General features: G+C 45.3%; 2 protein-coding genes across 5 annotated transcripts; both read left to right on the forward strand.

Moving 5' to 3' along the window:
* Positions 1 to 5,888: 5,888 nt before the first annotated feature.
* Positions 5,889 to 11,593, forward strand: LOC121550899 (leukosialin-like). Of its 4 annotated transcripts, none has more exons than XR_006661180.1 (3): positions 5,889 to 6,180; positions 6,535 to 8,811; positions 9,456 to 10,019. XR_006661180.1 is itself a non-coding variant. In XM_045221341.1 (3 exons), exon 3 carries the CDS (start codon positions 10,130 to 10,132, stop codon positions 11,345 to 11,347), a length of 1,218 nt encoding a protein of 405 aa, XP_045077276.1. In that variant the 5' UTR covers positions 5,913 to 6,180; positions 6,535 to 9,683; positions 10,081 to 10,129; the 3' UTR covers positions 11,348 to 11,593. The 4 variants fall into 4 exon arrangements, 3 of the variants coding, with proteins under 3 accessions (XP_045077276.1, XP_045077277.1, XP_041719259.2); XM_045221341.1 differs by adding an exon at positions 10,081 to 11,593 and having other exon boundaries at positions 5,913 to 6,180; positions 6,535 to 9,683; XM_045221342.1 differs by lacking the exon at positions 9,456 to 10,019 and adding an exon at positions 10,081 to 11,593 and having other exon boundaries at positions 5,913 to 6,180.
* Positions 11,594 to 12,544: 951 nt separating this feature from the next.
* On the forward strand, positions 12,545 to 26,973 carry LOC123491227 (tetraspanin-4-like). The gene is made up of 8 exons (XM_045221369.1): positions 12,545 to 13,050; positions 14,010 to 14,079; positions 15,226 to 15,417; positions 17,081 to 17,155; positions 17,484 to 17,579; positions 21,068 to 21,181; positions 21,675 to 21,758; positions 26,159 to 26,973. Exons 2-8 carry the CDS (start codon positions 14,011 to 14,013, stop codon positions 26,225 to 26,227), a joined length of 699 nt encoding a protein of 232 aa, XP_045077304.1. The 5' UTR covers positions 12,545 to 13,050; position 14,010; the 3' UTR covers positions 26,228 to 26,973.
* Positions 26,974 to 27,057: the final 84 nt, after the last annotated feature.

Consider the following 27,057-nt stretch of genomic DNA (forward strand, 5'->3'; position numbering starts at 1 on the left):
TCACAAAAAAGAAACTTGAGGACGCAGGGGAAGTGGAGGACCGTATGTATCCTTGTCTCAGGGACTCAGCTATGTAGGTTTCCATAGCCGCCGTCTCCTCTTGAGACAGAGGATACACATGGCTCCGCGGAAGCGCCGCACCTGTCTGGAGGTTTATCGCACAATCTCCCTGTCTATGAGGTGGTAAACGTGTCGCCCTAGTCTTGCTGAACACGAGTGCCAAATCCTCATACTCCGGGGGAATGTGCATTGCGGGCACTTGGTTCAGACTCTCCACCGTGGTCGCCCCAACGGAAACACCTAAACATCGCCCAACACACTGGCCAGACCATTCCTTGAGAGCCCTCTGTTGCCACGAAATGGTGGGGTCATGGGTGATTAACCAAGGAAGCCCCAGCACCACGGGATACGCAGTTGAGTCAATGAGGTACAACTGAATAATCTCCTCATGACCCCCCTGCGTCTTCATCTTCAGTGGCGCTGTGACCTCCCTAATCAACCCAGATCCCAACGGGCGGCTATCTAGGGCATGGACAGGAAAGGGAGCATCAATGGGCAGGAGGGAAATCCCTAACTTAGAGCAAAATTTCCGATCAATAAAATTCCCAGCTGCGCCTGAATCGACTAGCGCCTTATGCTGGGAATGAGATGCAACCTGAGGAAATACCACAGGTATACACAAGTGAACAACAGAGAGCTCTGGGTGAGTGGGGCACCTACTCACCTGAAATGACTCCCCAGTGCGCGACCTGTTGCCTCGATTCCTTGGAGACCCTCCCCAGCACCTAGCCGCAGTGTGTCCTCCACGGCCACAGCTGGTGCAGGGGACGGCCCCCCTCGGGTTCTCTCTCCTTCTTTCTCTAGCGCCAGCACCCCCGAGTTCCATTGGGCTTGGCTCGGAGGTGCTGGGGGATGGAATGGACGGCCCCATCTCGGAACGTCCGCGGGTGGCCAGCAGGGTATCCAGTCGGATGGACATGTCCACTAGCTGGTCGAAGGACAGATTGGTGTCCCTGCAGGCCAGCTCTCTACGAACGTCTTCACGCAGGCTACACTGATAGTGATCGATGAGGGCCCTCTCATTCCACCCCGCATTCGCCACTAGAGTCCGGAAATCCAGGGCGAACTCCTGTGCGCTCCTCCTCCCCTGTCGGAGGTGGAACAGACGCTCCCCCGCCGCTTTACCCTCAGGAGGGTGATCGAAAACTGCCCTGAAGCGGCGGGAGAACTCTGCGTAGCTGGTGGTGGCGGCGTCTATTCCCCTCCATTCGGCGTTGGCCCACTCCAACGCCTTGCCGGAGAGACAGGAGATGAGGGCAGAAACGCTCTCGTATCCTGAGGGCGCCGGGTGTATGGTGGCCAGGTAGAGTTCCACCTGAAGGAGGAACCCCTGACACCCGGCTGCGGTGCCATCATACGCCCTCGGGAGCGAGAGCCGAATCCCACTGGATTCCGGAGCTGGTCTGGTGGGGCTGGCCGATGGTGGTGGTAACGTAGGAGGAGGTGTGGGCACGCCTCCCCTTTCCCATCGGCGCAGGGTGTTCATTGCCTCCTGCATGGCGGAGCCGAGTTGCTGGATCATGGCCTCCTGGCAGCTGACCCGATCCTCCAGCGACTCGGTCGCCGCCGCTGCTCCTGCTGAGTCCATGAATGGTGTGTTGTTCTGTCACAATAGCTGATGTGGATGCGGTGTAGGAGTCAGGCGCAGGACACAGAGGCTCAGTCAAAACGACTTTACTTAAGACTGAATAGCGAACAAAAGCAAACGGCCTTGAAAACACAGGAGGCAAAACGATTACGCAACACAGTGCGTAAAATACTCGTTCCATAATAAGAATGTACAAAGACATCAACGGACAGGCGGACAACAACACACAACTACAAACAAAACCAAAGGAAACTTATAGGTGACATAATCAATACGTGATATGGAACAGGTGCACTAATCAGACAAAACCAAACAAACATAGATAACATCAAACGGTAGCAGCTAGTACTCCGGGGATGACGAACGCCGAAGCCTGCCCGAACAAGGAGGAGGAGCAGCCTCGGCGGAATCCGTGACAATAGCACATTAAAATATGCATCCTTCAGATCCATGGACGTGAACCAATCACTGGGACGCACCTACTGCAATTAATTTAACATTTTAGTCATTTAGCAGACGCTCTTATCCAGAGTGACTTACAGTTAGTGAGTGCATACATTTTTCATACTGGCCCTCCGTGGGAAACGAACCCACAACCCTGGCGTTGCAAGCGCCATGCTCTACCAACTGAGCTACAGGGGACTACTACGCAATAGCCAGCAAATTGTGAGCATTTTGAACTTGCAACCTTGAGGTGCTTGTTTAAAACGCACAAGTCCAGGATGGGATGCAACGTTCCATCGCTCTTGGGAACTAAGAAGTACCGGCAACATCAACCATTCTGTACTTCTGACACGGGGACCACCTGAACAGCCTGCTTTTGAAGGAGAGAGGAAATCTCTCTCAAGACCGGCACTAGGACCTCAGAGACCATTGACGTAATGATGCCACGAAAAGGAGGAGGACGCACAGTGAACTGTAGACCGTACCCCCTCGTCACCATCCTCATCACATTTACATTTACATTTAAGTCATTTAGCAGACGCTCTTATCCAGAGCGACTTACAGTTAGTGCATACATATTTTTATTTTATATTTTTCATACTGGCCCCCCGTGGGAAACGAACCCACACCCTGGCGTTGCAAACTCCATGCTCTACCAACTGAGCTACATTCCTGCCGGCCATTCCCTCCCCTACCCTGGACGACGCTGGGCCAATTGTGTGCCGCCCCATGGGTCTCCCGGTCGCGGCCGGCTACAACAGAGCCTGGATTCGAACCAGGATCTCTAGTGGCACAGCTAGCACTGCGATGCAGTGCCTTAGGACACTGCGCCACCCATGGTGAAACTGCGCGTGCCCGCCACTGTATGGAGCACGCTGCCAATCTCCGATACATTATCTCCTGAAGGGGCAGAGCACCACCCTGAGGACTAGAATATATATTTTCTGTCATGCTCATTTTCATATCCCCACTCTTGACAACCGTGTGTCTGAACGTGGGGAAGGAACTGTGCGTTCTGATACCCGGCCCACACAGGGTTCAGGTACCTCAGTAACTTGCCCCCATTGGCCGAGCCACTTGAAAGCACAGTTGGCACAGTAAATGCTTGGTGAGGAGGGCCATTAGCCAAACAACCTTGTTGGCAAAACCGGCTCTTCCAAATACACCCGCCTGTCCCTCTGACAATCCTGAGAACCGGCACTGTTTATTCGGAAGCACCATGCTAGGATTAACCCCCTTGTTAGCACTCATCTGCAAAATCTTTAAACGGGGTAAGCGACTCTTCACCGCTGCAGGGACAGGAGGGAAATACCTTTCCCAAACCTAGAGGAACTCCGCTGCGGGGGAGAAAACGCCATCAAAGGCACATTTACCACCAATGGTTCAATCTCCCCCGCCGAATCCAAAGCCGGGGCTTCAGGCTTCCCTGGACTGATGTCATCCGATTTACACTCTGAAAACCCTCCAGAGCCAATCAGGGATATTATATCATCCCGGAATCAGAACTCACTGGAACACTGCCAGAGAAACTGGAATGAGCCTCACTTGGCAAGGATGACACCCCTATCGACTCCGACCACCAATCTTCCTCACAAAGTTAGCCCGACTCCCAATGGAAGTTGAACCCAGCTGGAGACAATGGTCGCATAAACTGGCCCGAGCCAAGGCCTCCTGAGCGTGTTTTCACCCCAGGCAACAGGACACATGCCCTAGGGCACGGTCGGAGGCAATCTTACTCAAGCAAGGAAACACTGGCTACACAAGCAGAGCAGAAGTTAGTGGGTTTATAGCAGACACAAATCCTACCCAAGCAAGGAAGCACTAGCTATACAAGCAGAGCATAAAGTAGTTCGCTTTTAGCAAACACAAAAACCGATACCAAGACCCAAAACTCGCAACATCTAGGGAAGGGGTATCCAACTCTTACCCAAAGAGGTCCGGAGCCTGCTGGTTTTCTGTTCTGCCTGAAGAATTAATTAAATGGATGCGAACCCCGGTATTACAGCCAGGAAGGCGGGGCTTCAGAGGGCGGGCTCGGCATCCATTGGCCTGTTGGGCGTGATTTCAGTTTGCTTCAGGTGAATAGGATTGGTCGTTGACTCCCCATAGTATGTTATACCGAGTGACCGACTGAAATGAAACTTTCACATCTAACTCTCACATGTGGAATTGTATTTTAACATATGAAAAACGTTCATTTTTGAAAGTGAAAATTCGATTTTCACGTGAAAAACTTTCAAATGTGTCACGTGTAGTTTTATGGTATCACATGTTAACATTTTGCATCCCCATGCTGTCACATTTATTTCAAGAGATCATGTTTTCACGTACTCAAATTTTTTTCACGTGTAGTTTCATGTCCCCTTCCCACGGGAGGCCAGTATAAAAAAAACAAAAAAAACATTGTATGTACTCACTAACTGTAAGTCGCTCTGGATAAGAGTGTCTACTAAATGACTAAAATGTAAATGTAATGTTATCACGTTTCTTTTACATGTAGTCCCATTAACTTCCCATAAGATCACATGTTAAACACGTGATCACTTGAAATTCATGTTTTTTTCCGTAAGAGCGTTAACATAAGTGACTATTTCATTGTGGGGCCTGTAGTCACACTAATCCAGAGGTTTAATTAGTATCACACACACACACACACACACACACACACACACACACACACACACACACACACACCCCAAACAGCGATTCTAGACTAAGGTGACCATGATCTAAAGTCAGTATTTTCTCTGGTTAATATTAGGAGTTGGGGAGGGTAGACTGATCCTAGATATGTGCCTAAGGGCAGCTGCTACCCAGATAGACTCACCCTGGGTGTATCTGGACAGTCTCAGGACATGCTGAGGGGTCATGCTGTCCCCAGGCCTAAATTCAGCCACCTCCTCATGCTCTACTGCCTTCTCTCCTCCTGAGATGAACCCGTTCCACTCCTCCATGCCCCGTTGTTCTGTCCTCCACTCCATCTCCTCCTCATCTTCCTCCTCATCTCTCAGCTAACGTTTCATCATCCTCTTCTTCTTCTCTACTCTCTGGCGTGGTTCCTTCTCCCTCGTTCTCCATTTGGCATGCTCTCACTGACAGGTCTTTGCCAATCCCTCTTTATTCCACATTACACTGGTCTGTATGGCTCTCTTTCTTCACTGTATGTGTGGCTTGATGGGATAGTATGGTTGTCCTTCTCACCCGGTAAATTTGTGTGATAATCCATACCTCGCACACCCTCAGTGTCAGTGACTCAAACAGATTAGGTCAATCTCAGGTTGGTAATCTGAGCCAATCCCTAATTAAATACGGACACAGCGGCTACAGGAGGGACAAACAATAGAGTAGGAGAGTTGAAATGATAGAAAAGAGGAATAAGATGAAAGGGAGTAGAGAAAGAGTAAAAGGACGTGATCGACTGAGAGCTTTAGAGGGAAGCAGTTTCTTTTTACTGTTTGTTCAAACAATGTAATTTACACATTCTGTACACGTATGTTTATACATTCATAATTTATGGAAAATGGTTTTACAGATGACCATGATGGTGTTAAAAGATTCCCCTAATGTGCACTGGATAATTTCTTTGTTAAGCAGGCATTATGAATAATCAGTATGTTTAAATCACTTCACATTATGAGTAAAGTGTTTGACATCACTGTTGACCTCAATGGCAATAACGAGAATTATAGACTTGAATACTATCTGTCACTTTTCTCGTTAAACGTCCACTTATCACTCTTTGAATCTGGAACGTGTGAAATGAATTGAGTCAACAGGAAGCGTTGGTATAGATCATGTTTTTATTCCAAACTGCCGTCTGAGGGGACTGAGCCATGGAGGATGGAGGCGGGGCCATGTCATACCACAACATCATACCACATCCTGCTCAACCTCCAACCTGCACCTTATAGCTCTGTTGTCATGGTAATCAAACGGAACATTTCCTCATGTCAACTTCGAGTGGGTGGCTTGTGGTTCGAGGTATCCCATGGGGCCATAGGGCAGGGTGCGATGACGAGTGGCGCCGCAGAAGTGGAAGTCATGGGTAAAGGGGAAGAGGCAGTGAGATGAGAAAGCTGGACAATTAGGTATGTGTACTTTTCTGTTTATTTGCATAGATATTTTATTATCCATGAGTTATTGGTCTCCAATTGTGTGGAATCGCTAGATGTACAACTTTTTCCATTGAGAACTGACAGCTTACTGAGTATGAGACTGAGTGACATTGGGAAGCAGTGGGAGAGTGTTCAAAAGTGTGCTACAGTAATACAAGCAAAACCAAGTAATCTGATTAGCTGGATGCCTCTGTCGCTCTCTCGTTTTCTCAAGATCTCTCTCTTTCTTTATTTGTCATTCTCTTTCTCTCTCCCGCTCTCTATTACTCTCTCTCTCTTTCCCACTATTTCTATATATTTCTCTGTCCCTCTCTTTCTCGCACACAGACATGATGAGAGTCACTCTGATTTCCCTCGCCATGTGCCTTCCTCACCTCCTCGGCACTCCTGTCCTCCAATCCACCACAGCGGTTTCACCGAGCGCCACAGAAATCAAAACAACAGCTCTAGACCTTAGGATCCGCACTACAACATCAGACCCCCTGAAGCTTCCACTCTCCACAACTGAAAACCACCCTGGTAGGACTAGTGGCACGTTCAACACACAAGTGAAGAAAAGCGCTAGCTTAGCAGCTGTCAACAACTCAGGCAGAACGACTCAAGGAAGAGGCATTCTCAGAACAGGAACTGCCACTTACGCCACCACAGCCGGACAGAAGAGCAACAGGCACACAACTGCAGGAGACTTGAGGAGGGAAACAGAAAGCTACATTCACCATGAGACACCCTTCAGCGGACACACAGCCTCAAACACAACTGACCACCCCAGCACCACCACTCTCCCCGGGGAGGAAGGGACTGAGTATCATGACAGTAGCACCACTGAAACAGCCAGAGAATTTAACACACCAAATTCCATAGAGACATGGGCTGCTGACACCAGTAATGACTCCAGGCTAGCGAAGCCACACTTAGACAGGTCACAAGCAGCAGACCAGCACACTGCTACACAAGGACTAGAGATGGCAAGTGTAGATACTGCATCGGGAGATTACTACACAACACAGAGAGACTTCTTCACAAACACCCCAACTAATAGAGTGACAGGTTTGAACAGAGGTAAACAAAGTAAGGCCAACAGCGTCACAACAACAACAACAACGGTTTCACCTACGTACACATTCACACTTCCTGGTTTGTATGAGCACATTACCGTGACTTACAGGGCTACTGGCTACAAAACACAACCTGACGACACGAGCCAGTCTATGGACAACCAGGACCACACCACAGCCACAGTTTCAATCCCCCATGCTGACAATAGCACAACTCCATATCCCAAAGCTAACACATTTACAGATAATGTCACAGACAACTACACAAACACACTTTCATACAGTAATACCACAACCTCTAATAATCGTAACACAACAATACTTTTGAATAAGAAAACTCATACTCATTCACTCAGACACAACCACACAATCTCAGGCTATGACAACAGGCTGAACAACACAACTGAAAACACTGTGCATGCTCATCCTGAGTGCGGAGAGGCAGATGAAAGATCCCCATCGTTGCTTCCTGGCTCTACTAGACTGGTCTGTTTCATTGTTCTGTGGGCTCTGGGATTGACTGCTTCGGTCTTCCTTGGTCTCACTGTCTTCCTGTGGGTGCGTTTGTCAGTCCAGAGAGAGCGGGAAAGGAGAGTGAGGAGAGGAGGAGAGAAGGTGTCAGGGGTGGATCTGGAGAACCTGTGGGTTGACCAGATGTCATCGGTGGAGGAGAGGGTGGAATTCTGGTACGCCAACGGCTCCACCATGGGACCTGACCATAAACGAGAGAGCGGGAGGGACAGGGTGAAGGAGAGGGGGAGGAGGGAGCAGCAGAGGCAGAAAGGGACAGAGTGTGACAACCTGTGGACTCAACCCAAAGTGACACTGGAGGACATCACAGATTTCTGGTATGCAAACGGAAGAGTGATACCAGAAGAAACTAAAGACCAAATGTTGTTGGAGACCTGCGTATGATTTTGTTTTTTGTACTACAGTACTACAATTTACCTGGAATTACTTTGGAGAGAAATGTTCATCATTATTTTAACAATTCCATGGTAGATTTGAACACTGTAACATTTCCATTATCAATTCATAATCTGTATGTTTATTGGCTGTAACAAAAGTATAAGATCTACATAAGTCTACTGAAAGACAGACATCCAAGTAGGCCTGTATGTAGGCGTGCAAACACACCCTGGCTCAAACATTTCATCACACACAGCTTCTTCCCTTTGTAGGGCCAACTTCTCCTTTTTCCTCGAGAAAATAAGCACATGACGCAATAGACAAAATGAAGCTATTCTTTAGTTACTTGGCATCTCTTCAACCCCACCTGTCTCTCTTTTGCAGTTACCGAAACTGTTTTACGAAGAATTTGATGCTCTGAGGGGAAGAGATAGAGAGAACCAATTAGAGAGAGAAAGGGAGGGGAGAGAGAAAGAAGAGAGTGAACAGGAGGGAGGGACGGAGGAAGAGAGCGAGAGAAAGGTGTTTCGTACATGTACTAGTGCACGAGACGTCATCCACACAGAACAGGCGTTAAAGCCTGTGCCTTTAAGGTGGATTCATAATTTCAACCCAACCGTTTTCTCCAAGCAACATGTTGGTAAGTAAGATAAAAAATGGCACACATTGATAGATGTCTGATCTAAACAGACACTGATCTGGATAATAATAGACAAAATATGGCTTTGTGACGGTGACTGTTTGAGGAGGCAAGAAAAAGGAGGGAAAGATGTTTCGAAAATACAATCAGATTAACTTTCATAGGCTTGTGTTAAATTTACTGACATGCTCTTGTAGTAAGGGGGTCCTCCTAATGTATCTCTTCATAATTATTTGTAAATACATTTTTAGAGGACATTTTCTTGAAATATGTTTTTTTTTTAATCAATCGGTCTTTAAGTCTTCATCTTTTACCATTATTTTTTTAAATTATTATTTTGAAGATTGGCAAACTTGCTTTTAGACACTCATTTAGATTTTTCACCCCCAATTATATTATAAATAACAGTCAAATGGATGGTGACATTGTGGACAATAATAAATAACAAGAAGTAATGTTGGTAACTTCCTTAATTTTTAGGTGTGTGCTAAGCAAGCATTTTACATCTACAGCAGTCCAGACAGTGGATGCTGTGAGGAAGTAAACTTATTATACAGTACATGTGGGAATGTACACATAAAATAACCTCTCCATTCCATCTTCCATTTCTTCCTTTACCCTTCAATCTGTCCTTTTCTATATAGGTCTCATGCTTTTTTTGGTTCACCGTTGCTGCAATCTCTCACGCTGCACTTGAAATAGACAGCTGATATACAGAATAGTAGAGTGGCGTGCAGGGGAGGAGGAAAGCGGAAGAGCGAGAGAGGAAGAGAAGGGTTGTGTCTTTCCGGCCTATTTGCACCCAAGTACAATCTAGTGAACCACAAGCCCAGCAACCAGGAGAGACAGCAAGAGAACAAAGGTTTGACTATGTAAGTGCACTTCAAATGCCTAACACTCAGTCAAACCATAGATTATTAACAAGAGCAAGGCCTGAAAGAAAGGGAAAGTCCGAGAGCAGTGAAGATCAAAGCCTGACACTCAGTCGTAGTCAAACCAAGAACCCCGGTAGCTGATGACGGATTCCGCTTTTCTTTTCTAAAATGTACATTTTTCTGCTCTAGACTTGTAAAATAAACTTCCAATACCTTTCAAGCCACAACGCTGTCGCTGACTCACCTCAGAGAGAGGAAGACAAAAGTAATCTTAGAGAGATCAGCAAAACCCTTCAGGGACAGTTGACCTCTGTGACCCCTCTCAGTTCTTGCCCAGTATGGAGCGGATACGGCTGATGCTCGGGGCTCTGCTCCTCTCCCTCTCTCTGCCCAGTCTCCCTGCCCAAGATAATGTCACCATCACCGTACCTGAGAATGTCACCATGGCAGCACCTACTACGGAGGACGTCACGATTGCAGCCTCTACACCTGAGGCCACCATCGGAACAACGCCTGTTCCTGTGGTCGTCACTACGGCACAGCCCGCCACTGAAATCATCACCCCAGTAACTTCTGTTCCAGTACCTACCGCTGATGCCATCACTATGGTAATAACAGACCCTGAGACCACCACCGGTCAGGTGGGACCACCAACTTCTACTTCAGAGGCTGAGACAATGACACCTTCACCTGTGACCACTGAAGGGCCTGTAGATACGACCACTCCACCTGGCCCTAAACCCACCCTCTCCCAAGACGTCCTGATGACCACCTCTTATTTTCCAACCACTTCCCAGGACCACCTGACTTCTGTTATCCAAGTCTGGCCACTTCACACCACCCCTCGTCTGACGGAGGACTCCTCTCCTACACCTGAACCTATCCACACTGCCTCAGAGAGTACTGCCAACCACACAGAGGGACTTACCACTGCACCCACCTCCCCATCGGTCAACGCCGCTCCCAGCCATGCCATGACCCCCACTACCACCCATACCTCCACCTCCACAGATCCAGACTCTACAGTGGCCGAGGTCGGGGTGCAGCTAGGTCAGTCCATCTTGCTCTTCATCGCTCTCCTGGTTGGGGTTATATGCATGGGCATAGTCTACTGCGTATGTCTTATCGTCAGACGAAAGAGGCAGAGCCGCACCGAGTACTTTGAGTCCAGCTTCCGGAACGGGAAGGGTTCCAAGCGGAAGAAAGGGGCAGAGGAAGACGCCTGGGCGGGGCCAGTGAAGTTAGGGGGCGGGGACAGGGAGGAGGGTGAGGGCGGGGAGGAGGGAGGGAGCCCAGAGGACAACAAGACAGAGGGGGCTGGAACGGATGTGGTGCTGAGCACATTCATAGCCAACGAGACTGAGGAAGAGAAGGGTGGGCCTGATGGGGGAGTAGGAGTGGCTGGGAGCAAGGAGGCGGAGAAATGGGAGGAGGAGGAGCCTCTGCTGTACATTGATGAGGGAGTGGAGGAGAGGCTAGAGAGGATGGCTGCTCCTTCACTCTCAAAATCTAACTCTGAGAAAAAGAGAGGAGAGCGCAACGGAGAGGGGGAAAGTGAAAAAGAAATGGAGAGGGGAGAAGGGAATGGACAGAAAGAAAATGAGCCTGAGAGAGGGGAGCAGAATGGAGGAGCGGCATTCTGTCTAACCACTGCAGTTTAAAAATAGAACAGTTTTCCAGAAAAGTTTTTCTAGGTGATAATTGTAAAAGTGTTGGATATTTTTGTACTACTGAAAAGGCCTTTGACATTGTATGTATCTGTGATTGTGTGCTCTGTCAACATAACATGGTTGTGTGTATAGCCATACGTTTTACCCGTTGTATTTTGTATGATGCTTTTTCTTAATCGTTCTTTTTTAAATAAAGTTTTAGGATGTGCAGAGAGCATGTTCTAGAATTAAGTTGTTGAACGTGACAGAATGAATACTTTTTGCTTAACAATTTGCTGTCTTCAAATGCACTTTATTTCTGGAACTGCTTGAATCAATAGCACTCAATTCATAGGGGTGAATCTTAACTTCTACTAAGTCGAATTTTCACTTAGTCTCCCATTGACATCAATGCATGATTAAGTGAATATTCAACTTCAGTGGAAGTTAGGATTTGTCCAATAGTTTAGGCTTTGTTTACTTGATTTTATATATGTTGCTGATTATGGCCACTAGGTCATGCCCTTTCCCTATCTTTATGATCAGAGAACAGTTCAACTATGTGACCTGCAGTAAAGACCGTGGTGACACATAGGTCTTCTGTTCTACTGGCCTGTTTTTTCTCAGTTGCATCTGTTGCAAACATCTAGCAGAAAAACAACAGGTACCTCAAGCAGAGATCAAACACAGTTTTTCAGGCAAAAAACTAAGTCAGGGAAAACCCTCTGATGTAATCACACATGAAACCTAGAGATACAACAACCGCTTTAACTAAGATTGATCACTGTAAAGGCAATGTCCTTGGTAGGTACGTAAGCCAAATGTTCAACTTTATCCTGGTCAAAACTCTACTACACCCCTCAACCTCCCTCAACCATTTGTTCAGGAAGGGGAGGAAGTGCGTGTGTGTGTGTGTGTGTGTGTGTTGGGGGGAGGGGGGTGCATACAACAGAATCCGAGGAAATAGAAGAGAAAAAATCTGCAACTATGGCAAACAAATGCCTTAAATGTCTCTCTGCTCTGCTGAATAGGATAATCTGACAGATAATGTTTGTTTAGAGAGAGAGAGAGAGAGAGAAGGAGAGAGGGAGAGGGAGTGTGAGAGATGGAGGGAGGGATAGAGAGAGATATGTGGTGAGTAAGGGGACAGGGGTGAGGAGGAGGAAGGAGCGGTGGAGGAGGAACGGCAAAAAAATATGAGGGGAGGAGGGAGAGCAAGAGAGAGAGAGAAATAAGAGTGGCAACAACAGTCACATCTGGAAGTTATTGAAAAGTAGAGAGAGCAAGGGAGAGAAAGAAAGATAACTTTATTGTAATAGAAAAGATAGAAGAGTCAGAGGTAGAAAGGATGAACAAACTCTAAATGTAGGGATAGACTTATTAAATGTATCAATTGAGTTAAAGATTTACGGGAGGACAGAGTTTATTTAAAAGTTGACAGAGAGAAAGGAACAGAGGAAAAGAAAGATAAAAAAAAGAAAGAAAGAAACTGGAATTCTATCCTAAGAACAATCCATACAAAGAGGGGAGGATGACAAAGAGGGAAAACTCAAATGTAGCTTTCTAATCTGGAGGACCGTTCAAAGCATATGTTATTGAAATTAAATCAACTCAACAAAGGAGAAGAGTCAAGAGAACAAAAGAGGAGTCCCATAGTCTGGAATTCTTCTACTCATTTGTCTGTCTATCAAGCCTGTGAGCCAACCGTCAGACAGGTACAGTAGGCTTAATTAACACACACACACACACACACACACACACACACACATATGTTAAATGTCTTAGCCATTGCAGATATGCCTTGTCTGTGTATGCACGAATCCTAGTAATGGCACATATTGATTTATGATAAATTGGTTGTGTAAGACTGAGACTAATTTATATTTCATATAATTTACATCAGAACTTAAGCCAAAGTAGTTATTTTCTTATTCTGTAGGTCTGCCTCCAGTTATGTCCATTCTAAGTGTTGAACAAGTAAAAACGCATAAAATGCTTTTGCATTGTTCACACTACTAACATCAATGTCGTTTTGCTTGATCAAGAATTGTTCCCCATTTTCAAAGACCGCCTCTTATTGTACATCTATTAACAAAAGAAGCACTCCTCTGTTTCATTCTGTTCTAAGTATTTTTAAGTCTATTCTACCACACTATTCTTCCCTCTGGCATCAGCATGCCTTTAGAATGAGCTCTACTTCCAGTTGTGTTGTGAGTCATGTTTATCCTGTCTGTGGCTGGTCATGGTAACCTTCCACGACCGCCCCACATGAGTTCAATTAGCACGCACACACACACAATTAGCAGTCCAGCAGGAGAAGGGAGGTTCCTTCCTGTCCGCTCCGATAAGCTGACTTCCTGTGTGTGGAACAGGTCACTAGATTCCACCACAGTGACTGTGTGACTTATTAGACCCACTCCGGAACACAGGCTAGGGAACAAGTCCACCATACACACTGTACAGGCACAGCCCTACAAATACCTTTACAAGTAAACTAACCACAATACACAAAACCATCTGCCACAACAACCACACCTCGAATGTGCTGTATGCCCAAGGTATACTTGAGTAGTTTAGTAGATTAAACTTCTCAAGTCTTGTCTTGAACTTGTTATAACCTAATTAGCTTGAACTTGATATTAGTATATAGAATACTTTGTTCTCTCTCTGTCAGGATGTCAGCCTCTCGGAGGTGCCTGTGCTGCGTGAAATACCTCATGTTCGTCTTCAACCTCATCTTCTGGGTCAGTACATTTACATCTCTGTCCTTTGGTATGCCTCAGTTTTCTAAAGGCACAATCTGTACGATTTTCTGCTGTTCAATGGTCATTTAAATTAATTATATACAGTACGGTATACCCATTGTTTGAATCTTGAAGAATATAGCTTACCAAACAAAGTGGGAGGGTCAGGCTGTTGAAATCACAGATTGGGCTTTTAAGCTCCAATTCCAGTTCTGCTCTGTTTCTGTTTCTGGTCTTTGTCTAGTCCTGTTTGTGTGGTTCTATTACAGTGTTCTTCTAGCTCTCTGCTTGTCCGGTTCTGGCTCAGTTCTGGTCTGTTCCATTCTACATACTTACATACCATAAGAGATTGTAAATTCTGGTCTTAAACTAGTCTGATTCCACTCTGGCCTTGTTCTAGTTTTGTACTGGTTTTGCTGTGGTCCTGTGTCTATTATGGTCAAGTTTGGTCTCTTTATTTGTCTCCCAAATTAATATATTTGTGATCCCAGATAAACGTGAATATGACCTTAGGCTGGGGAACAAGTTCACCATGCACCACAAGTCATGTACAGTATTGGCTAGCAACACTAGGATGTGAATACAAACTCTGAATTAGATATCATAAAGTGCAAAGTCATAACTGGCGCATGGAGTAAAAAAAGAAAAAAAGGGTCACAAAGTGGAAAAACACATGATAAAGCCTCTGGTTGGCGCCACCTAGACATAAAACTACACTCCAATAACTCTGGACATATGTTAGTTGGTAGGAACATATGGAAATACGCTCAACAGTAAGACTCCTGCCAAATCTCTACTTATGTAGGTCAAGCAGGCAGCATTGATGATTTCACTCTGTTTTAAATTTTAAAATGCACAACTTATAACACAGGGTAGCCTGGTCCCATCTGTAAGTGCTTTTACACATGTAAACACATACAGATCTGGGACCAGTCACAACAGGCAGGGTGAGTCCCAGTGCAAAAACTTGCTTCCTTTCCTATGTCCTATCTTCTAACAGTTCACTCGAAAATCTAAGTTTGTCCGACAAATAGATTACTTTTGAGGACTGAAAACATGGGTCAAACTTTGATTTTGGAATGAACTACCACTTTACGTATTGGAATTCACCTTAGTCACCTTTTGTGTCTCTTGTCTCCTCTGTAGCTGGGAGGATGTGGCCTGTTTGGAGTGGGAGTGTGGCTATCATTCACCCAGTCCGAGTTCTCCTCCCTCCCGCTGTCTTTTCCCTCACTCTCTGCAGCAAACCTACTTCTGGTTGCTGGGGGCGTCACCATGGTGACAGGCTTCCTGGGTTGCCTTGGCGCCCTGAAGGAGCAGCGCTGCCTGCTGATGACGGTGAGTCCCCATGACATCACAAAACATGGGTCAACCTCAACCATGTCAACTTACCACAACACACAAAACCACATACACACGCACAGGTCCAAAGGATTAAATACAGTGGGGAAAAAAAGTATTTAGTCAGCCACCAATTGTGCAAGTTCTCCCACTTAAAAAGATGAGAGAGGCCTGTAATATTCATCATAGGTACACGTCAACTATGACAGACAAAATGAGAAAAAAAAATCCAGAAAATCACATTGTAGGATTTTTTATGAATTTATTTGCAAATTATGGTGGAAAATAAGTATTTGGTCAATAACAAAAGTTTCTCAATACTTTGTTATATACCCTTTGTTGGGAATGACACAGGTCAAACATTTTCTGTTGTCTTCACAAGGTTTTCACACACTGTTTTTTTGGCCCATTCCTCCATGCAGATCTCCTCTAGAGCAGTGATGTTTTGGGGCTGTCGCTGGGCAACACAGACTTTCAACTCCCTCCAAAGATTTTCTATGGGGTTGAGATCTGGAGACTGGCTAGGCCACTCCAGGACCTTGAAATGCTTCTTACGAAGCCACTCCTTCGTTGCCCGGGCGGTGTGTTTTTGATCATTGTCATGCTGAAAGACCCAGCCACGTTTCATCTTCAATGCCCTTGCTGATGGAAGGAGGTTTTCACTCAAAATCTCACGATACATGGCCCCATTCATTCTTTCCTTTACACGGATCAGTTGTCCTGGTCCCTTTGCAGAAAAACAGCCCCAAAGCATGATGTTTCCACCCCCATGCTTCACAGTAGGTATGGTGTTCTTTGGATGCAACTCAGCATTCTTTGTCCTCCAAACACGACGAGTTGAGTTTTTACCAAAAAGTTCTATTTTGGTTTCATCTGACCATATGACATTCTCCCAATCCTCTTCTGGATCATCCAAATGCACTCTAGCAAACTTCAGACGGGCCTGGACAAGTACTGGCTTAAGCAGGGGGACACGTCTGGCACTGCAGGATTTGAGTCCCTGGCGGCGTAGTGTGTTACTGATGGTAGGCTTTGTTACTTTGGTCCCAGCTCTCTGCAGGTCATTCACTAGGTCCCCCCGTGTGGTTCTGGGATTTTTGCTCACCGTTCTTGTGATCATTTTGACCCCACGGGGTGAGATCTTGCGCGGAGCCCCAGATCGAGGGAGATTATCAGTGGTCTTGTATGTCTTTGTTTCTAGTGTCCTTTGACAGCTCCTTGGTCTTGGCCATAGTGGAGTTTGGAGTGTGACTGTTTGAGGTTGTGGACAGGTGTCTTTTATACTGATAACAAGTTCAAACAGGTGCCATTAATACAGGTAACGAGTTGAGGACAGAGGAGCCTCTTAAAGAAGAAGTTACAGGTCTGTGAGAGCCAGAAATCTTGCTTGTTTGTAGGTGACCAAATACTTATTTTCCACCATAATTTGCAAATAAATTCATTAAAAATCCTACAATATGATTTTCTGGAAATAAAAATCTCAATTTGTCTGTCATAGTTGACGTGTACCTATGATGAAAATTACAGGCCTCTCATCTTTTTAAGTGGGAGAACTTGCACAATTGGTGGCTGACTAAATACTTTTTTCCCCCACTGTATCTCTTCTAACCCATCCCTCTCTTTCCCATCCCCCTCTCTCTCTCTCCCTCCCTTCCCCCAGTTCTTTGTAATCCTTTTGCTCCTGGTCTTGACAGAGGTGACTCTAACCCTGGTCCTCCATATCTTTCACAACGAGGTGAGTCCAGTCTACCATCCATCTACAACCCTCCTGGCTACTCATAAAGATCTAGTTTCACCCACTAATCTTTAACAACCCCAAAAGGGGGTCATTAGTAATGTTTTACCACTATATGATAACTAAATTAACAACCAGTGTAAAAAACGATATACCGACACAGAGGTTGATTCAGAAGACAAAGAGGTGATACAGTCATTTACATTCTAGAAGTTTTAGAAATCTACATTATCCCCTACATCTGTCTCATATGCTGCAACTATATCAAGGCCCACACTTCATCCTTCTCTCTCTCTCTCTCTCTCTCCCTCTCCATCCCTTCTTTCAGCTGGACACAAAAGCGCAGGATGAGTTAAAGGAGGGGATGAAGGATTACTTGACAGACGAAGGACTGAAGTCGTCATGGGACAATGTGCAGAAAATGGTAGAGGGGGGATGGGGGTTAGGGGAAACGCACCAATCCCTAGTCTGTCACCTTATATGGTCCCTGTGTCTGTTCCGTGTATGTTTAGTGGATTTAGTGATAAATCACTTAAACTGACTGACGGTGATAGTAAGAACTTACACTGAGTATACAAAACATTAAGAACACAGGCTCTTTCCATGACATAGACTGACCAGGGGAATCGAGGTGAAAGCTGCTATGATCCCTTATTGATGTCACTTGTTAAATCTATTTCAGATCAGTGTAGATGAAGGGGAGTAGACAGGTTAAAGAAGGATTTTTAAGCCTTAAGACAATTGAGACATGGATTGTGTATGTGTGCCATTCAGAGGGTGAATGAGGCAAGACAAAATATTTAAGTGCCTTTGAACAGGGCATGGTAGTAGTTGCCAGGCGCACTGGTTTGTGTCAAGAACTGCAATGCTGCTGGGTTTTTCACACTCAACAGTTTCCCATGCGTATCAAGAATGGTCATCCAGCCAACTTGACACAACTGTGGGAAGTATTGGAGTCAACATGGGCCAGCATCCCTGTGGAATGCTTTCGACACCTTAGTGTAGTCCCGTGTACCTCAGTTGGTAGAGCATGGCGTCAGAGGTGGAACTGCATTAGAGCAATCCACAAGCAGCCCTGTGCGGTAGGCTATTGCGGACACTGCCATTGGATGCACTGAGTCGCTTTAGGCTGATATAAATCCTTATTATTTAGTTGAATGATTTTCAATTTGTATCATTATTTCGATAGGCTATACAGCCTACACTTTCTGGTTTTGAACTTCTAATGTGAGTGGGACGGGCGTGGCTTCGTGACAACTACTGGAGCAGACACTCACCGATTTGACAGCTCTAATGCAGTTACACATCCGACATCGCCAAAACACCAGGGGTGTGTTCAGTTCACTTGAATGTTTGCTACGTTGTGGAACAACTTGTACTGAACGACACGTTTCCCCAAAACGTTCTTGGACAGACTTTGAGGTACTTTTGCTCCGTTCGGCGGGTGTGCCGGTGTGTGGCTTGAAGCAATGACTGACGTATTTAAAAGGGCAGAGGTGCATTTTGAAGTTACAACCCAACCCTTCCCTGTTCTTCAACTGGTCGTTCAGTACAGCACAGTTTCCGTTCAACGTTCTATTACGTTTTGTGTACTGCACGCAGCCCAGCTATGCCAGTGTAGGCTATCCCGCCTTAGTGATCATTAAAGGGCCAATCCGCAATTTTTGATTTTTGGAAATCAGCTAACTTCCTGCATTTCAACACATTTTGCCATGGTGCAGAGTGAAACATTTGCAGTTTTATAACGCTATTTTACACATTTTGTCTTGAGGCTAAGAGAAAATGTTGCCGTTTTAAAGCAAATTTCCTGCAATTCTACACTTATGCTGTTTTATAGCTCCCCACTGGGCACAGGCTTCAATTCAACATCTATTCCATGTTGGTTCAACGTAATTTCATTGAAATGTTGTATTTGTATTTATTATGGATCCCCTTTATCTGCTGCCAAGGCAGCAGCTACTCTTCCTGGGGTCCAGCAAAATTAAGGCAGTTCATACAATTTAAAAAACATTACGATACATTCACAGATTTCACCACACAATGTGTGCCCTCAGGCCCCTACTCCACCACTACCACATATCTACAGTACGAAAATCCATGTGTACGTGTGTGTTTAGTGTGTATGTTATCGTGTGTGTGTATGCATGTGTCTGCGCCTATGTTTGTGTTGCTTCACAGTCCCCGCTGTTCCATAAGGTGTTTTTTTATCTGACGGGGAAACAACGTTGATTCAACCAGTGTGTGCCCAGTGGGCCATCTCATGCTTTTGTTGACATTTTGCCATGAGGCTGAGAGAAAATTGTACAGTTTTACAGTTAATTTTCTACACATTTTGCTATCATATGCTATCTGGGGGCCCCCCGACCTCCAGGAGGGCCCCAAAACTCCAAAATAAAACCCAACGTTTTTGGGGGGGGTTGGGGCACGTGCCCTGCATGCCCGTCCCTGTCCCCTTTCCTGTTTCAGGAAAAAGCTGAAGGATGGGCTGGAGAAACGTAACCACTCTCAAATTCATAGACAGAGCAATGGATGCCAGAGGGGTATCCTACGAAGCACGCTAGATCTACTCATGGTTTTCTAAAGCTAACCAGCTTCAGTTAGCTTCACATTCCAGCTCAAGCTTCATCCATACTACAATGGTGGATATTGCTCGTCCACCTGCCGCTAACTCTAGCAGGCTTGTAACTGCACGTGCATGTCGCAAATGGCTAGTCGAACACCCTACTTTTCATTGAGACAATGCTGAAACATCAATCAATGGGCGAGTCAGTGCCACATTTTCAATTGTGCCGAAATCAAAATGAAAAGTTATCTTGCAAATTCAGCAGTGTGAAATAGGCTTTTAGAAGTGCCGTTATTTTATTACTTATCGTTAATGCAGTCTTTGGTGTGCTTATCAATGCACACACTCCTTTTTTCCCACTCCTATCAATATTTATTTATAAAGTCATACAAAAGTGTTACATTGCGTGAAGTTGCGTTCTGTCATTACTAAAATCTGTAATGTGATATTTCAACCAAACATTTTTACACAAAACACTTTTGATTAATAAAATATTTAATCAGTCGACTTCCTCAAATGAAGGGGATGATGACGCAATCTTTGCAAGAGGGAGGAAATCTGGTCCTCAACTCATGGTTCAGTCATTTCATTCAGGGTAAGTGGAGTTAGCCCTGAGTTAGCTTGTCCCGGAGCAGGTTAGTTCTGAAGGATTCGTTGCCATAGAAATGTACCTGGCTAAAAGGTGAGCCACGTTCGTATGACCGGTTATACCTAGTTGAACTCAGTTGACCTAAATTACCTCCTAACTCCTCAAACCTGCTTCGTAGGATACCCCTTTAATACAAACATTGGAGTAAAACAAGCTTATATTTTGGGTGGTTCTGGTGGGGTACGACAGTTGAACTAAGCTCATGAGGCATTTATAATTTATATTCTTCAAGAATCAATGGCTACATATCATTCATTTATATGTCCAAAAATGGATGTAGCAATTGCAGATTGTCCCTTTAAAGGGACCTTACTTAACCAGAGTCAGCATGCAACTGTAGCTGTTTCAGTAGACTTCCAGCCATTGTGCGAACACTAGTTAGCATTGGCTCGCGAAACTACCTCTAACTTCCTTAATACCTGACAGAGACATAAAAAGTGCCCATGAGTTCATCTGACTCTGCATAAGTAGAAAAAGGGCCAACATCTGGCACAATCCCTTTAAATATTGATTGGCTAGAAAGTTACATCATGTACATACAGTATCAGTGAGTCTGAGGGGCTGTGCAGTTGCTGATCCAGGGACACATTTTTTAGGGACACGCTCAGGGACACATTTTCAAACAAACAAACTAACAATCTGACAGAGAGAGTCAGAGACCAACAGAGATAATAACAAATATGCAATATTTGTTTCTTAGTTCAAGTGCTGCGGCGTGACCAACAAAACAGATTGGTACCTCGTGATCAACGGAACGCTCCCCTTTTCCTGCTGCTCCGGTGGGATGGACCAATGTGTTGAAGGATGGATCGAGGTCAGACCACTTTTCAAATGTAGGGGGGGGATGGGGAGGAGGGAGTGTCAGGGGAGTCAAAGTTCAACAGCCTGCGCACAAGACATTTCCCAGCTGCCTACATGTCTTGCTAAGAGTCCAGATGTGCGTGTGCGCTCACACTTACAAGAATGTAAAGAATGACCCTGACAATACAATTTATTTCTTGACTGCGTTCTTTCAACACCCAATTCTCATCAACATATTGCTCTCCTTCTCTCTCACATCTGTCCTCCACTCTTCTCCCCCCTACCCAACCCCCATCTCACTCTCTGTCCCCCACCTTCCCCCTCCTCTACTGCTCCTTTGCCCTTTTCTCTTCCCCTTTTCCTCTCACGTTTTCCTCTCTTCCTCCCATCCCTCCCTCCCTCCCTCCCTCTCTCCCTCTCCTCCTTCCCTCCTTCCCTCCCTCCCTCCTTCCTTCCCTTTGTCCTTCTCCCTTTCCGCCATTTCCTCTTCCTCTTCCCTCTCTCAGCCGTGTTATCAGAAGGCCAGACAGTGGCTCCTGGACAACATTCTCTCTGTCCTGGTGTTTGGAGTCTGCATTGGCATTGTCCAGGTAACTACCACATATTAATAGCTCAATCAATGAATCAAATCAAATGTTATTTGCCACATGCGCCGAATACAACAGGTGTAGACATTACCGTGAAATGCTTACTTACAACCCTTAACCCACAATGCATTTATTTGTTTAATAAAAAAGTAAAATAAAAGAAAAAAGTGTTGAGTAAAAAAGAGCAGAAGTAAAATAAAATAACGGTAGGGAGGCTATATACAGGGGGGTACTAGTGCAGAGTCAATGTGCGGGGGCACCAGCTAGTTGAGGTAATATGTACAGTGAGGGAAAAAAGTACTTGATCCCCTGCTGATTTTGTATGTTTGCCCACTGACAAAGACATGATCAGTCTATAATTTTAATGGTAGGTTTATTTGAACAGTGAGAGACAGAATAACAACAAAACAAAACCAGAAAAACACATGTAAAAATGTTATACATTGATTTGCATTTTAAATGAGGGAAATAAGTATTTGACCCCTCTGCAAAACATGACTTAGTACTTGGTGGCAAAACCCTTGTTGGCAATCACAGAGGTCAGACGTTTCTTGTAGTTGGCCACAAGGTTTGCACACATCTCAGGAGGGATTTTGTCCCACTCCTCTTTGCAGATCTTCTCCAAGTCATTACGGTTTCGAGGCTGACGTTTGGCAACTCGAACCTTCAGCTCTCTCCACAGATTTTCTATGGAATTAAGGTCTGGAGACTGGTAGGCCACTCCAGGACCTTAATGTGCTTCTTCTTGAGCCACTCCTTTGTTGCCTTGGCCATGTGTTTTGGGTCATTGTCATGCTGGAATACCCATCCACGACCCATTTTCATGGGGGTTCTCACCCAAGATTTGACGGTACATGGCCCCGTCCATCGTCCCTTCGATGCGGTGAAGTTGTCCTGTCCCCTTAGCAGAAAAACACCCCCCATGTTTGACGGTGGGGATGGTGTTCTTGGGGTCATAGGCAGCATTTGTCCTCCTCCAAACACGGCGAGTTGAGTTGATGCCAAAGAGCTCGATTTTGGTCTCATCTGACCACAACACTTTCACCCAGTTCTCCTCTGAATCATTCAGATGTTCATTGGCAAACTTCAGACGGCCCTGTATATGTGCTTTCTTGAGCAGGGGGACCTTGCGGGCGCTGCAGTATTTCAGTCCTTCACGGCGTAGTGTGTTACCAATTGTTTTCTTGGTGACTATGGTCCCAGCTGCCTTGATATCATTGACAATATCCTCCCGTGTAGTTCTGGGCTGATTCCTCACCGTTCTCATGATCATTGCAACTCCACGAGGTGAGATCTTGCATGGAGCCCCAGGCCGAGGGAGATTGACAGTTCTTTTGTGTTTCTTCCATTTGCGAATAATCGCACCAACTGTTGTCACCTTCTCACCAAGCTGCTTGGCGATGATCTTGTAGCCCATTCCAGCCTTGTGTAGGTCTACAATCTTGTCCCTGACATCCTTGGAGAGCTCTTTGGTCTTGGCCATGGTGGAGAGTTTGGAATCTGATTGATTGATTGCTTCTGTGGACAGGTGTCTTTTATACAGGTAACAAACTGAGATTAGGAGCACTCACTTTAAGAGTGTGCTCCTAATCTCAGCTCGTTACCTGTATAAAAGACACCTGGGAGCCAGAAATCTTTCTGATTGAGAGGGGATCAAATACTTATTTCCCTCATTAAAATGCAAATCAATCTATAACATTTTTGACATGTGTTTTTCAGGATTTTTTTGTTGTTATTCTGTCTCTCACTGTTCAAATAAACCTACCATAAAAATTATAGACTGATCATTTGTCAGTGGGCAAACGTACAAAATCAGCAGAGGATCAAATACTTTTTTCCCTCACTGTACATGTGGGTAGAGTTAAAGTGACTATGCATAAATAATTAACAGGGTAGCAGCAGCATAAAAAGATGGGGTGGGGGTGGGGGGGCAGTGCAAATAGTCCGGGTAGCCATGATTAGCTGTTGAGGAGTCTTATGGCTTGGAGGTAGAAGCTGTTGAGAAGCCTTTTGGACCTAGACTTGGCGCTCCGGTACCGCTTGCCGTGCGGTAGCAGAGAGAACAGTCTATGACTAGGGTGGCTGGAGTCTGACAATTTTGAGGGCCTTCCTCTGACACCGCCTGGTATAGAGGTCCTGGATGGCCCCCAGTGATGTACTGGGCTGTACGCACTACCCTCTGTAGTGCCTTGCGGTCAGAGGCTGAGCAGTTGCCATACCAGGCAGGGATGCAACCAGTCAGGATGCTCTCGATGGTGCAGCTGTATAAGTTTTTGAGGATCTGAGGACCCATGCCAAATCTTTTCAGTCTCCTGAGGGGGAATAGGCTGTGTCGTGCCCTCTTCACGACTGTCTTGGTGTGTTTGGACCATGATAGTTTGTTGGTGATGTGCACGCCAAGGAACTTGAAGCTCTCAACCTGTTCCACTACAGCCCCGTCGATGAGAATGGGGGCGTGCTCAGTCCTCTTTTTTTCCCCCTGTAGTCCACAATCATCTCCTTTGTCTTGGTCACGTTGAGGGAGAGGTTGTTATCCTGGCACCACACGGCCAGGTCTCTGACCTCCTCCCTATATGCTGTCTCATCGTTGTCGGTGATCAGGCCTACCACTGTTGTGTCGTCGGCAAACTTAATGATTGTGTTGGAGTCGTGCCTGGCCATGAAGTCATGGGTGAACAGGGAGTACAGGAGGGGACTGAGCACGCACCCCTGAGGGGCCCCCGTGTTGAGGATCAGCGTAGCAGATGTGTTGTTACCTACCCTTACCACCTGGGGGCGGCCCGTCAGGAAGTCCAGGATCCAGTTGCAGAGGGAGGTGTTTAGTCCCAGGATCCTTAGCTTAGTGATGAGCTTTGAGGGCACTATGGTGTTGAACGCTGAGCTGTAGTCAATTAATAGCATTCTCACGTAGGTGTTCCTCTTGTCCAGGTGGGAAAGGGCAGTGTGGAGTGCAATAGAGATTGCATCTGTGGATCTGTTGGGGCGGTATGCAAATTGGAGTGGATCTAGCGTTTCTGGGATAATGGTGTTGATGTAAGCCATGACCAGCCTTTCAAAGCACTTCATGGCTACAGACGTCAGTGCTACGGGTCGGTAGTCATTTAGTGCACCAGCTGTTGTTTGTTTACAAATATACACAGACCGCCACCCCTTGTCTTACCGGAGTCAGCCGTTCTATCCTGCCGATGTAGCGTATATCCCGTCAGCTGTATTTTGTCCATGTCGTCGTTCAGCCACGACTCCGTGAAACATAAGATATTACTGTTTTTAATGTCCCGTTGGTAGGATAACCGTAAGTCATCAAATTTATTTTCAAATGATTGACCATTGGCTAATAGGATTGATGGAAGAGGCAGTTTACTCGCTCGCCGTCAGATCCTTACAAGGCACCCCGACCTACGTCCACAAAATCTCTGTCTCTTTCTCCTGCGAATGACGGGGATTTGGGCCTTGTCGGGTGTCTGTAGGTTATCCTTCGCGTCCGACTCGTTGAAGAAAAAAATCTTGGTCCAATACGAGGTGAGTAATCGCCGTCCTGATATCCAGAAGCTCTTTTTGGTTATAAGAGACGATGGCAGAAACATTATGTACAGAATAAATGACAAATAACGCGAAAAAACACACATAATAGTACAATTGGTTAGAGGGCTGTAAAACGGCAGCCATCTTCTCCGGCGCCATCCGTATGTCCAATCTCAATAAGCCAGGGTTGTATTCCACCAAACAGGATCATTGTTAGTCAACAAAATTTTATAAACTCCCAGATATAACTTAACTTACATGTTTATAAAGAAAGCTTGAATCTGGGTCATTGAGAATATTGAGTCTGTTGTACCATATCTAAACTCAATAAACTAAGAAATATGAGCTCTCAGTGAACTAAGAAATATGAGCTCGCACTAAGAAATATGAGCTCGCTCAATAAACTCAGAAATATGAGCTCTCTATGTGAGCTAAGAAATATGAGCTCAAAACACTGAGTTAAAAAACATCTAAACATTTAGGAAAGTTATCTGGCAAATAATTCACTTTATCCGGTTTTGTGAAATATAAATCAAATCAAATCAAATTTTATTGGTCACATGCGCCGAATACAACAGGTGCAGACATTACAGTGAAATGCTTACTTACAGCCCTTAACCAACAGTGCATTTATTTTAAACAAAAAAGTAAAAATAAAACAACAACAACAAAAAGTGTTGAGAAAAAAAATAGCAGAAGAAAGATAAAGTGACAGTAGGGAGGCTATATATACAGGGGGGTACCGTTGCAGAGTCAATGTGCGGGGGGCACCGGCTAGTTGAGGTAGTTGAGGTAATATGTACATGTGGGTAGAGTTAAAGTGACTATGCATAAATACGTCACCATTTTTATAACTCAAATACATTCTCTTGTCGTTTCAGATCCTGGCCCTGATTTTCTCCCTGCTGATGTACTGCCAGATCCTCCGTGCTGAGAAGTACCTGGACTGATCTGGGACTGGTCCTTCACAGACAGGAGAGGCTGAATGAGAGACTCCCTAGCTGGCACAGAAAGTTAAATGTAACGTTCCCTTAAGGTTGTCCTTTGGTTATTTGACAAATTACTTCCCCACAACGTTGTGGGAACAAAAAAAGTGTTAGCTGGGTCCTGGATGTGATATACCAGCTGCTGGGGATGGTTTTTCAGAACATTAAATCCAGATCAAAATCATCCTTTTGTGTGTTCAATTCTGTTAAGTTTGAATAAAATATATTTGAATGAGAACACATCACACTTTTGAAGGGTTATTTTAATCTGGATTGATGGTTCTTATAACAGTGCACTAAAAACCATGGGGCACATTCCAGGTCATCTTCATTGCAGTCATGTTGCTCAGATGGTCATATCTCACAACGCCTGGAGAAGTGGAATTAAATTGGCTTTGAGAGATCTGATCATCTGAACAACACGACTGCAATTCTAGCCATTTACTTATCCAGTATAAGGAAGGACATTATTTGTAACTATTGGAGACTACATGCTACTACTTGTCACTTTCACTATTAGGTGATACAAATGATATTGTTTAGTAGTGAAAATGTAAAGCGCTTGCTCTGATGCCCATGGACAAGCAGTGAGATTTGCCCCTAAGAAACATTTACAGTATTCTATTCTGCAGCATCTTTTAACCAGAAGTCTAAACTATATGTTTAAAAGTGAGCCTTACCAAAGCAAATAAAATGTAAATCCATTGTCATCTGTATGCATGTGAAGTGGTAGTTACATTTACATTTTAGTCATTTAGCAGACGCTCTTATCCAGAGCGACTTACAGGAGCAAT

Source organism: Coregonus clupeaformis, chromosome 7 (genome assembly GCF_020615455.1).
Source record: "Coregonus clupeaformis isolate EN_2021a chromosome 7, ASM2061545v1, whole genome shotgun sequence".
Classification (NCBI taxonomy): Eukaryota; Metazoa; Chordata; class Actinopteri; order Salmoniformes; family Salmonidae; genus Coregonus; species Coregonus clupeaformis.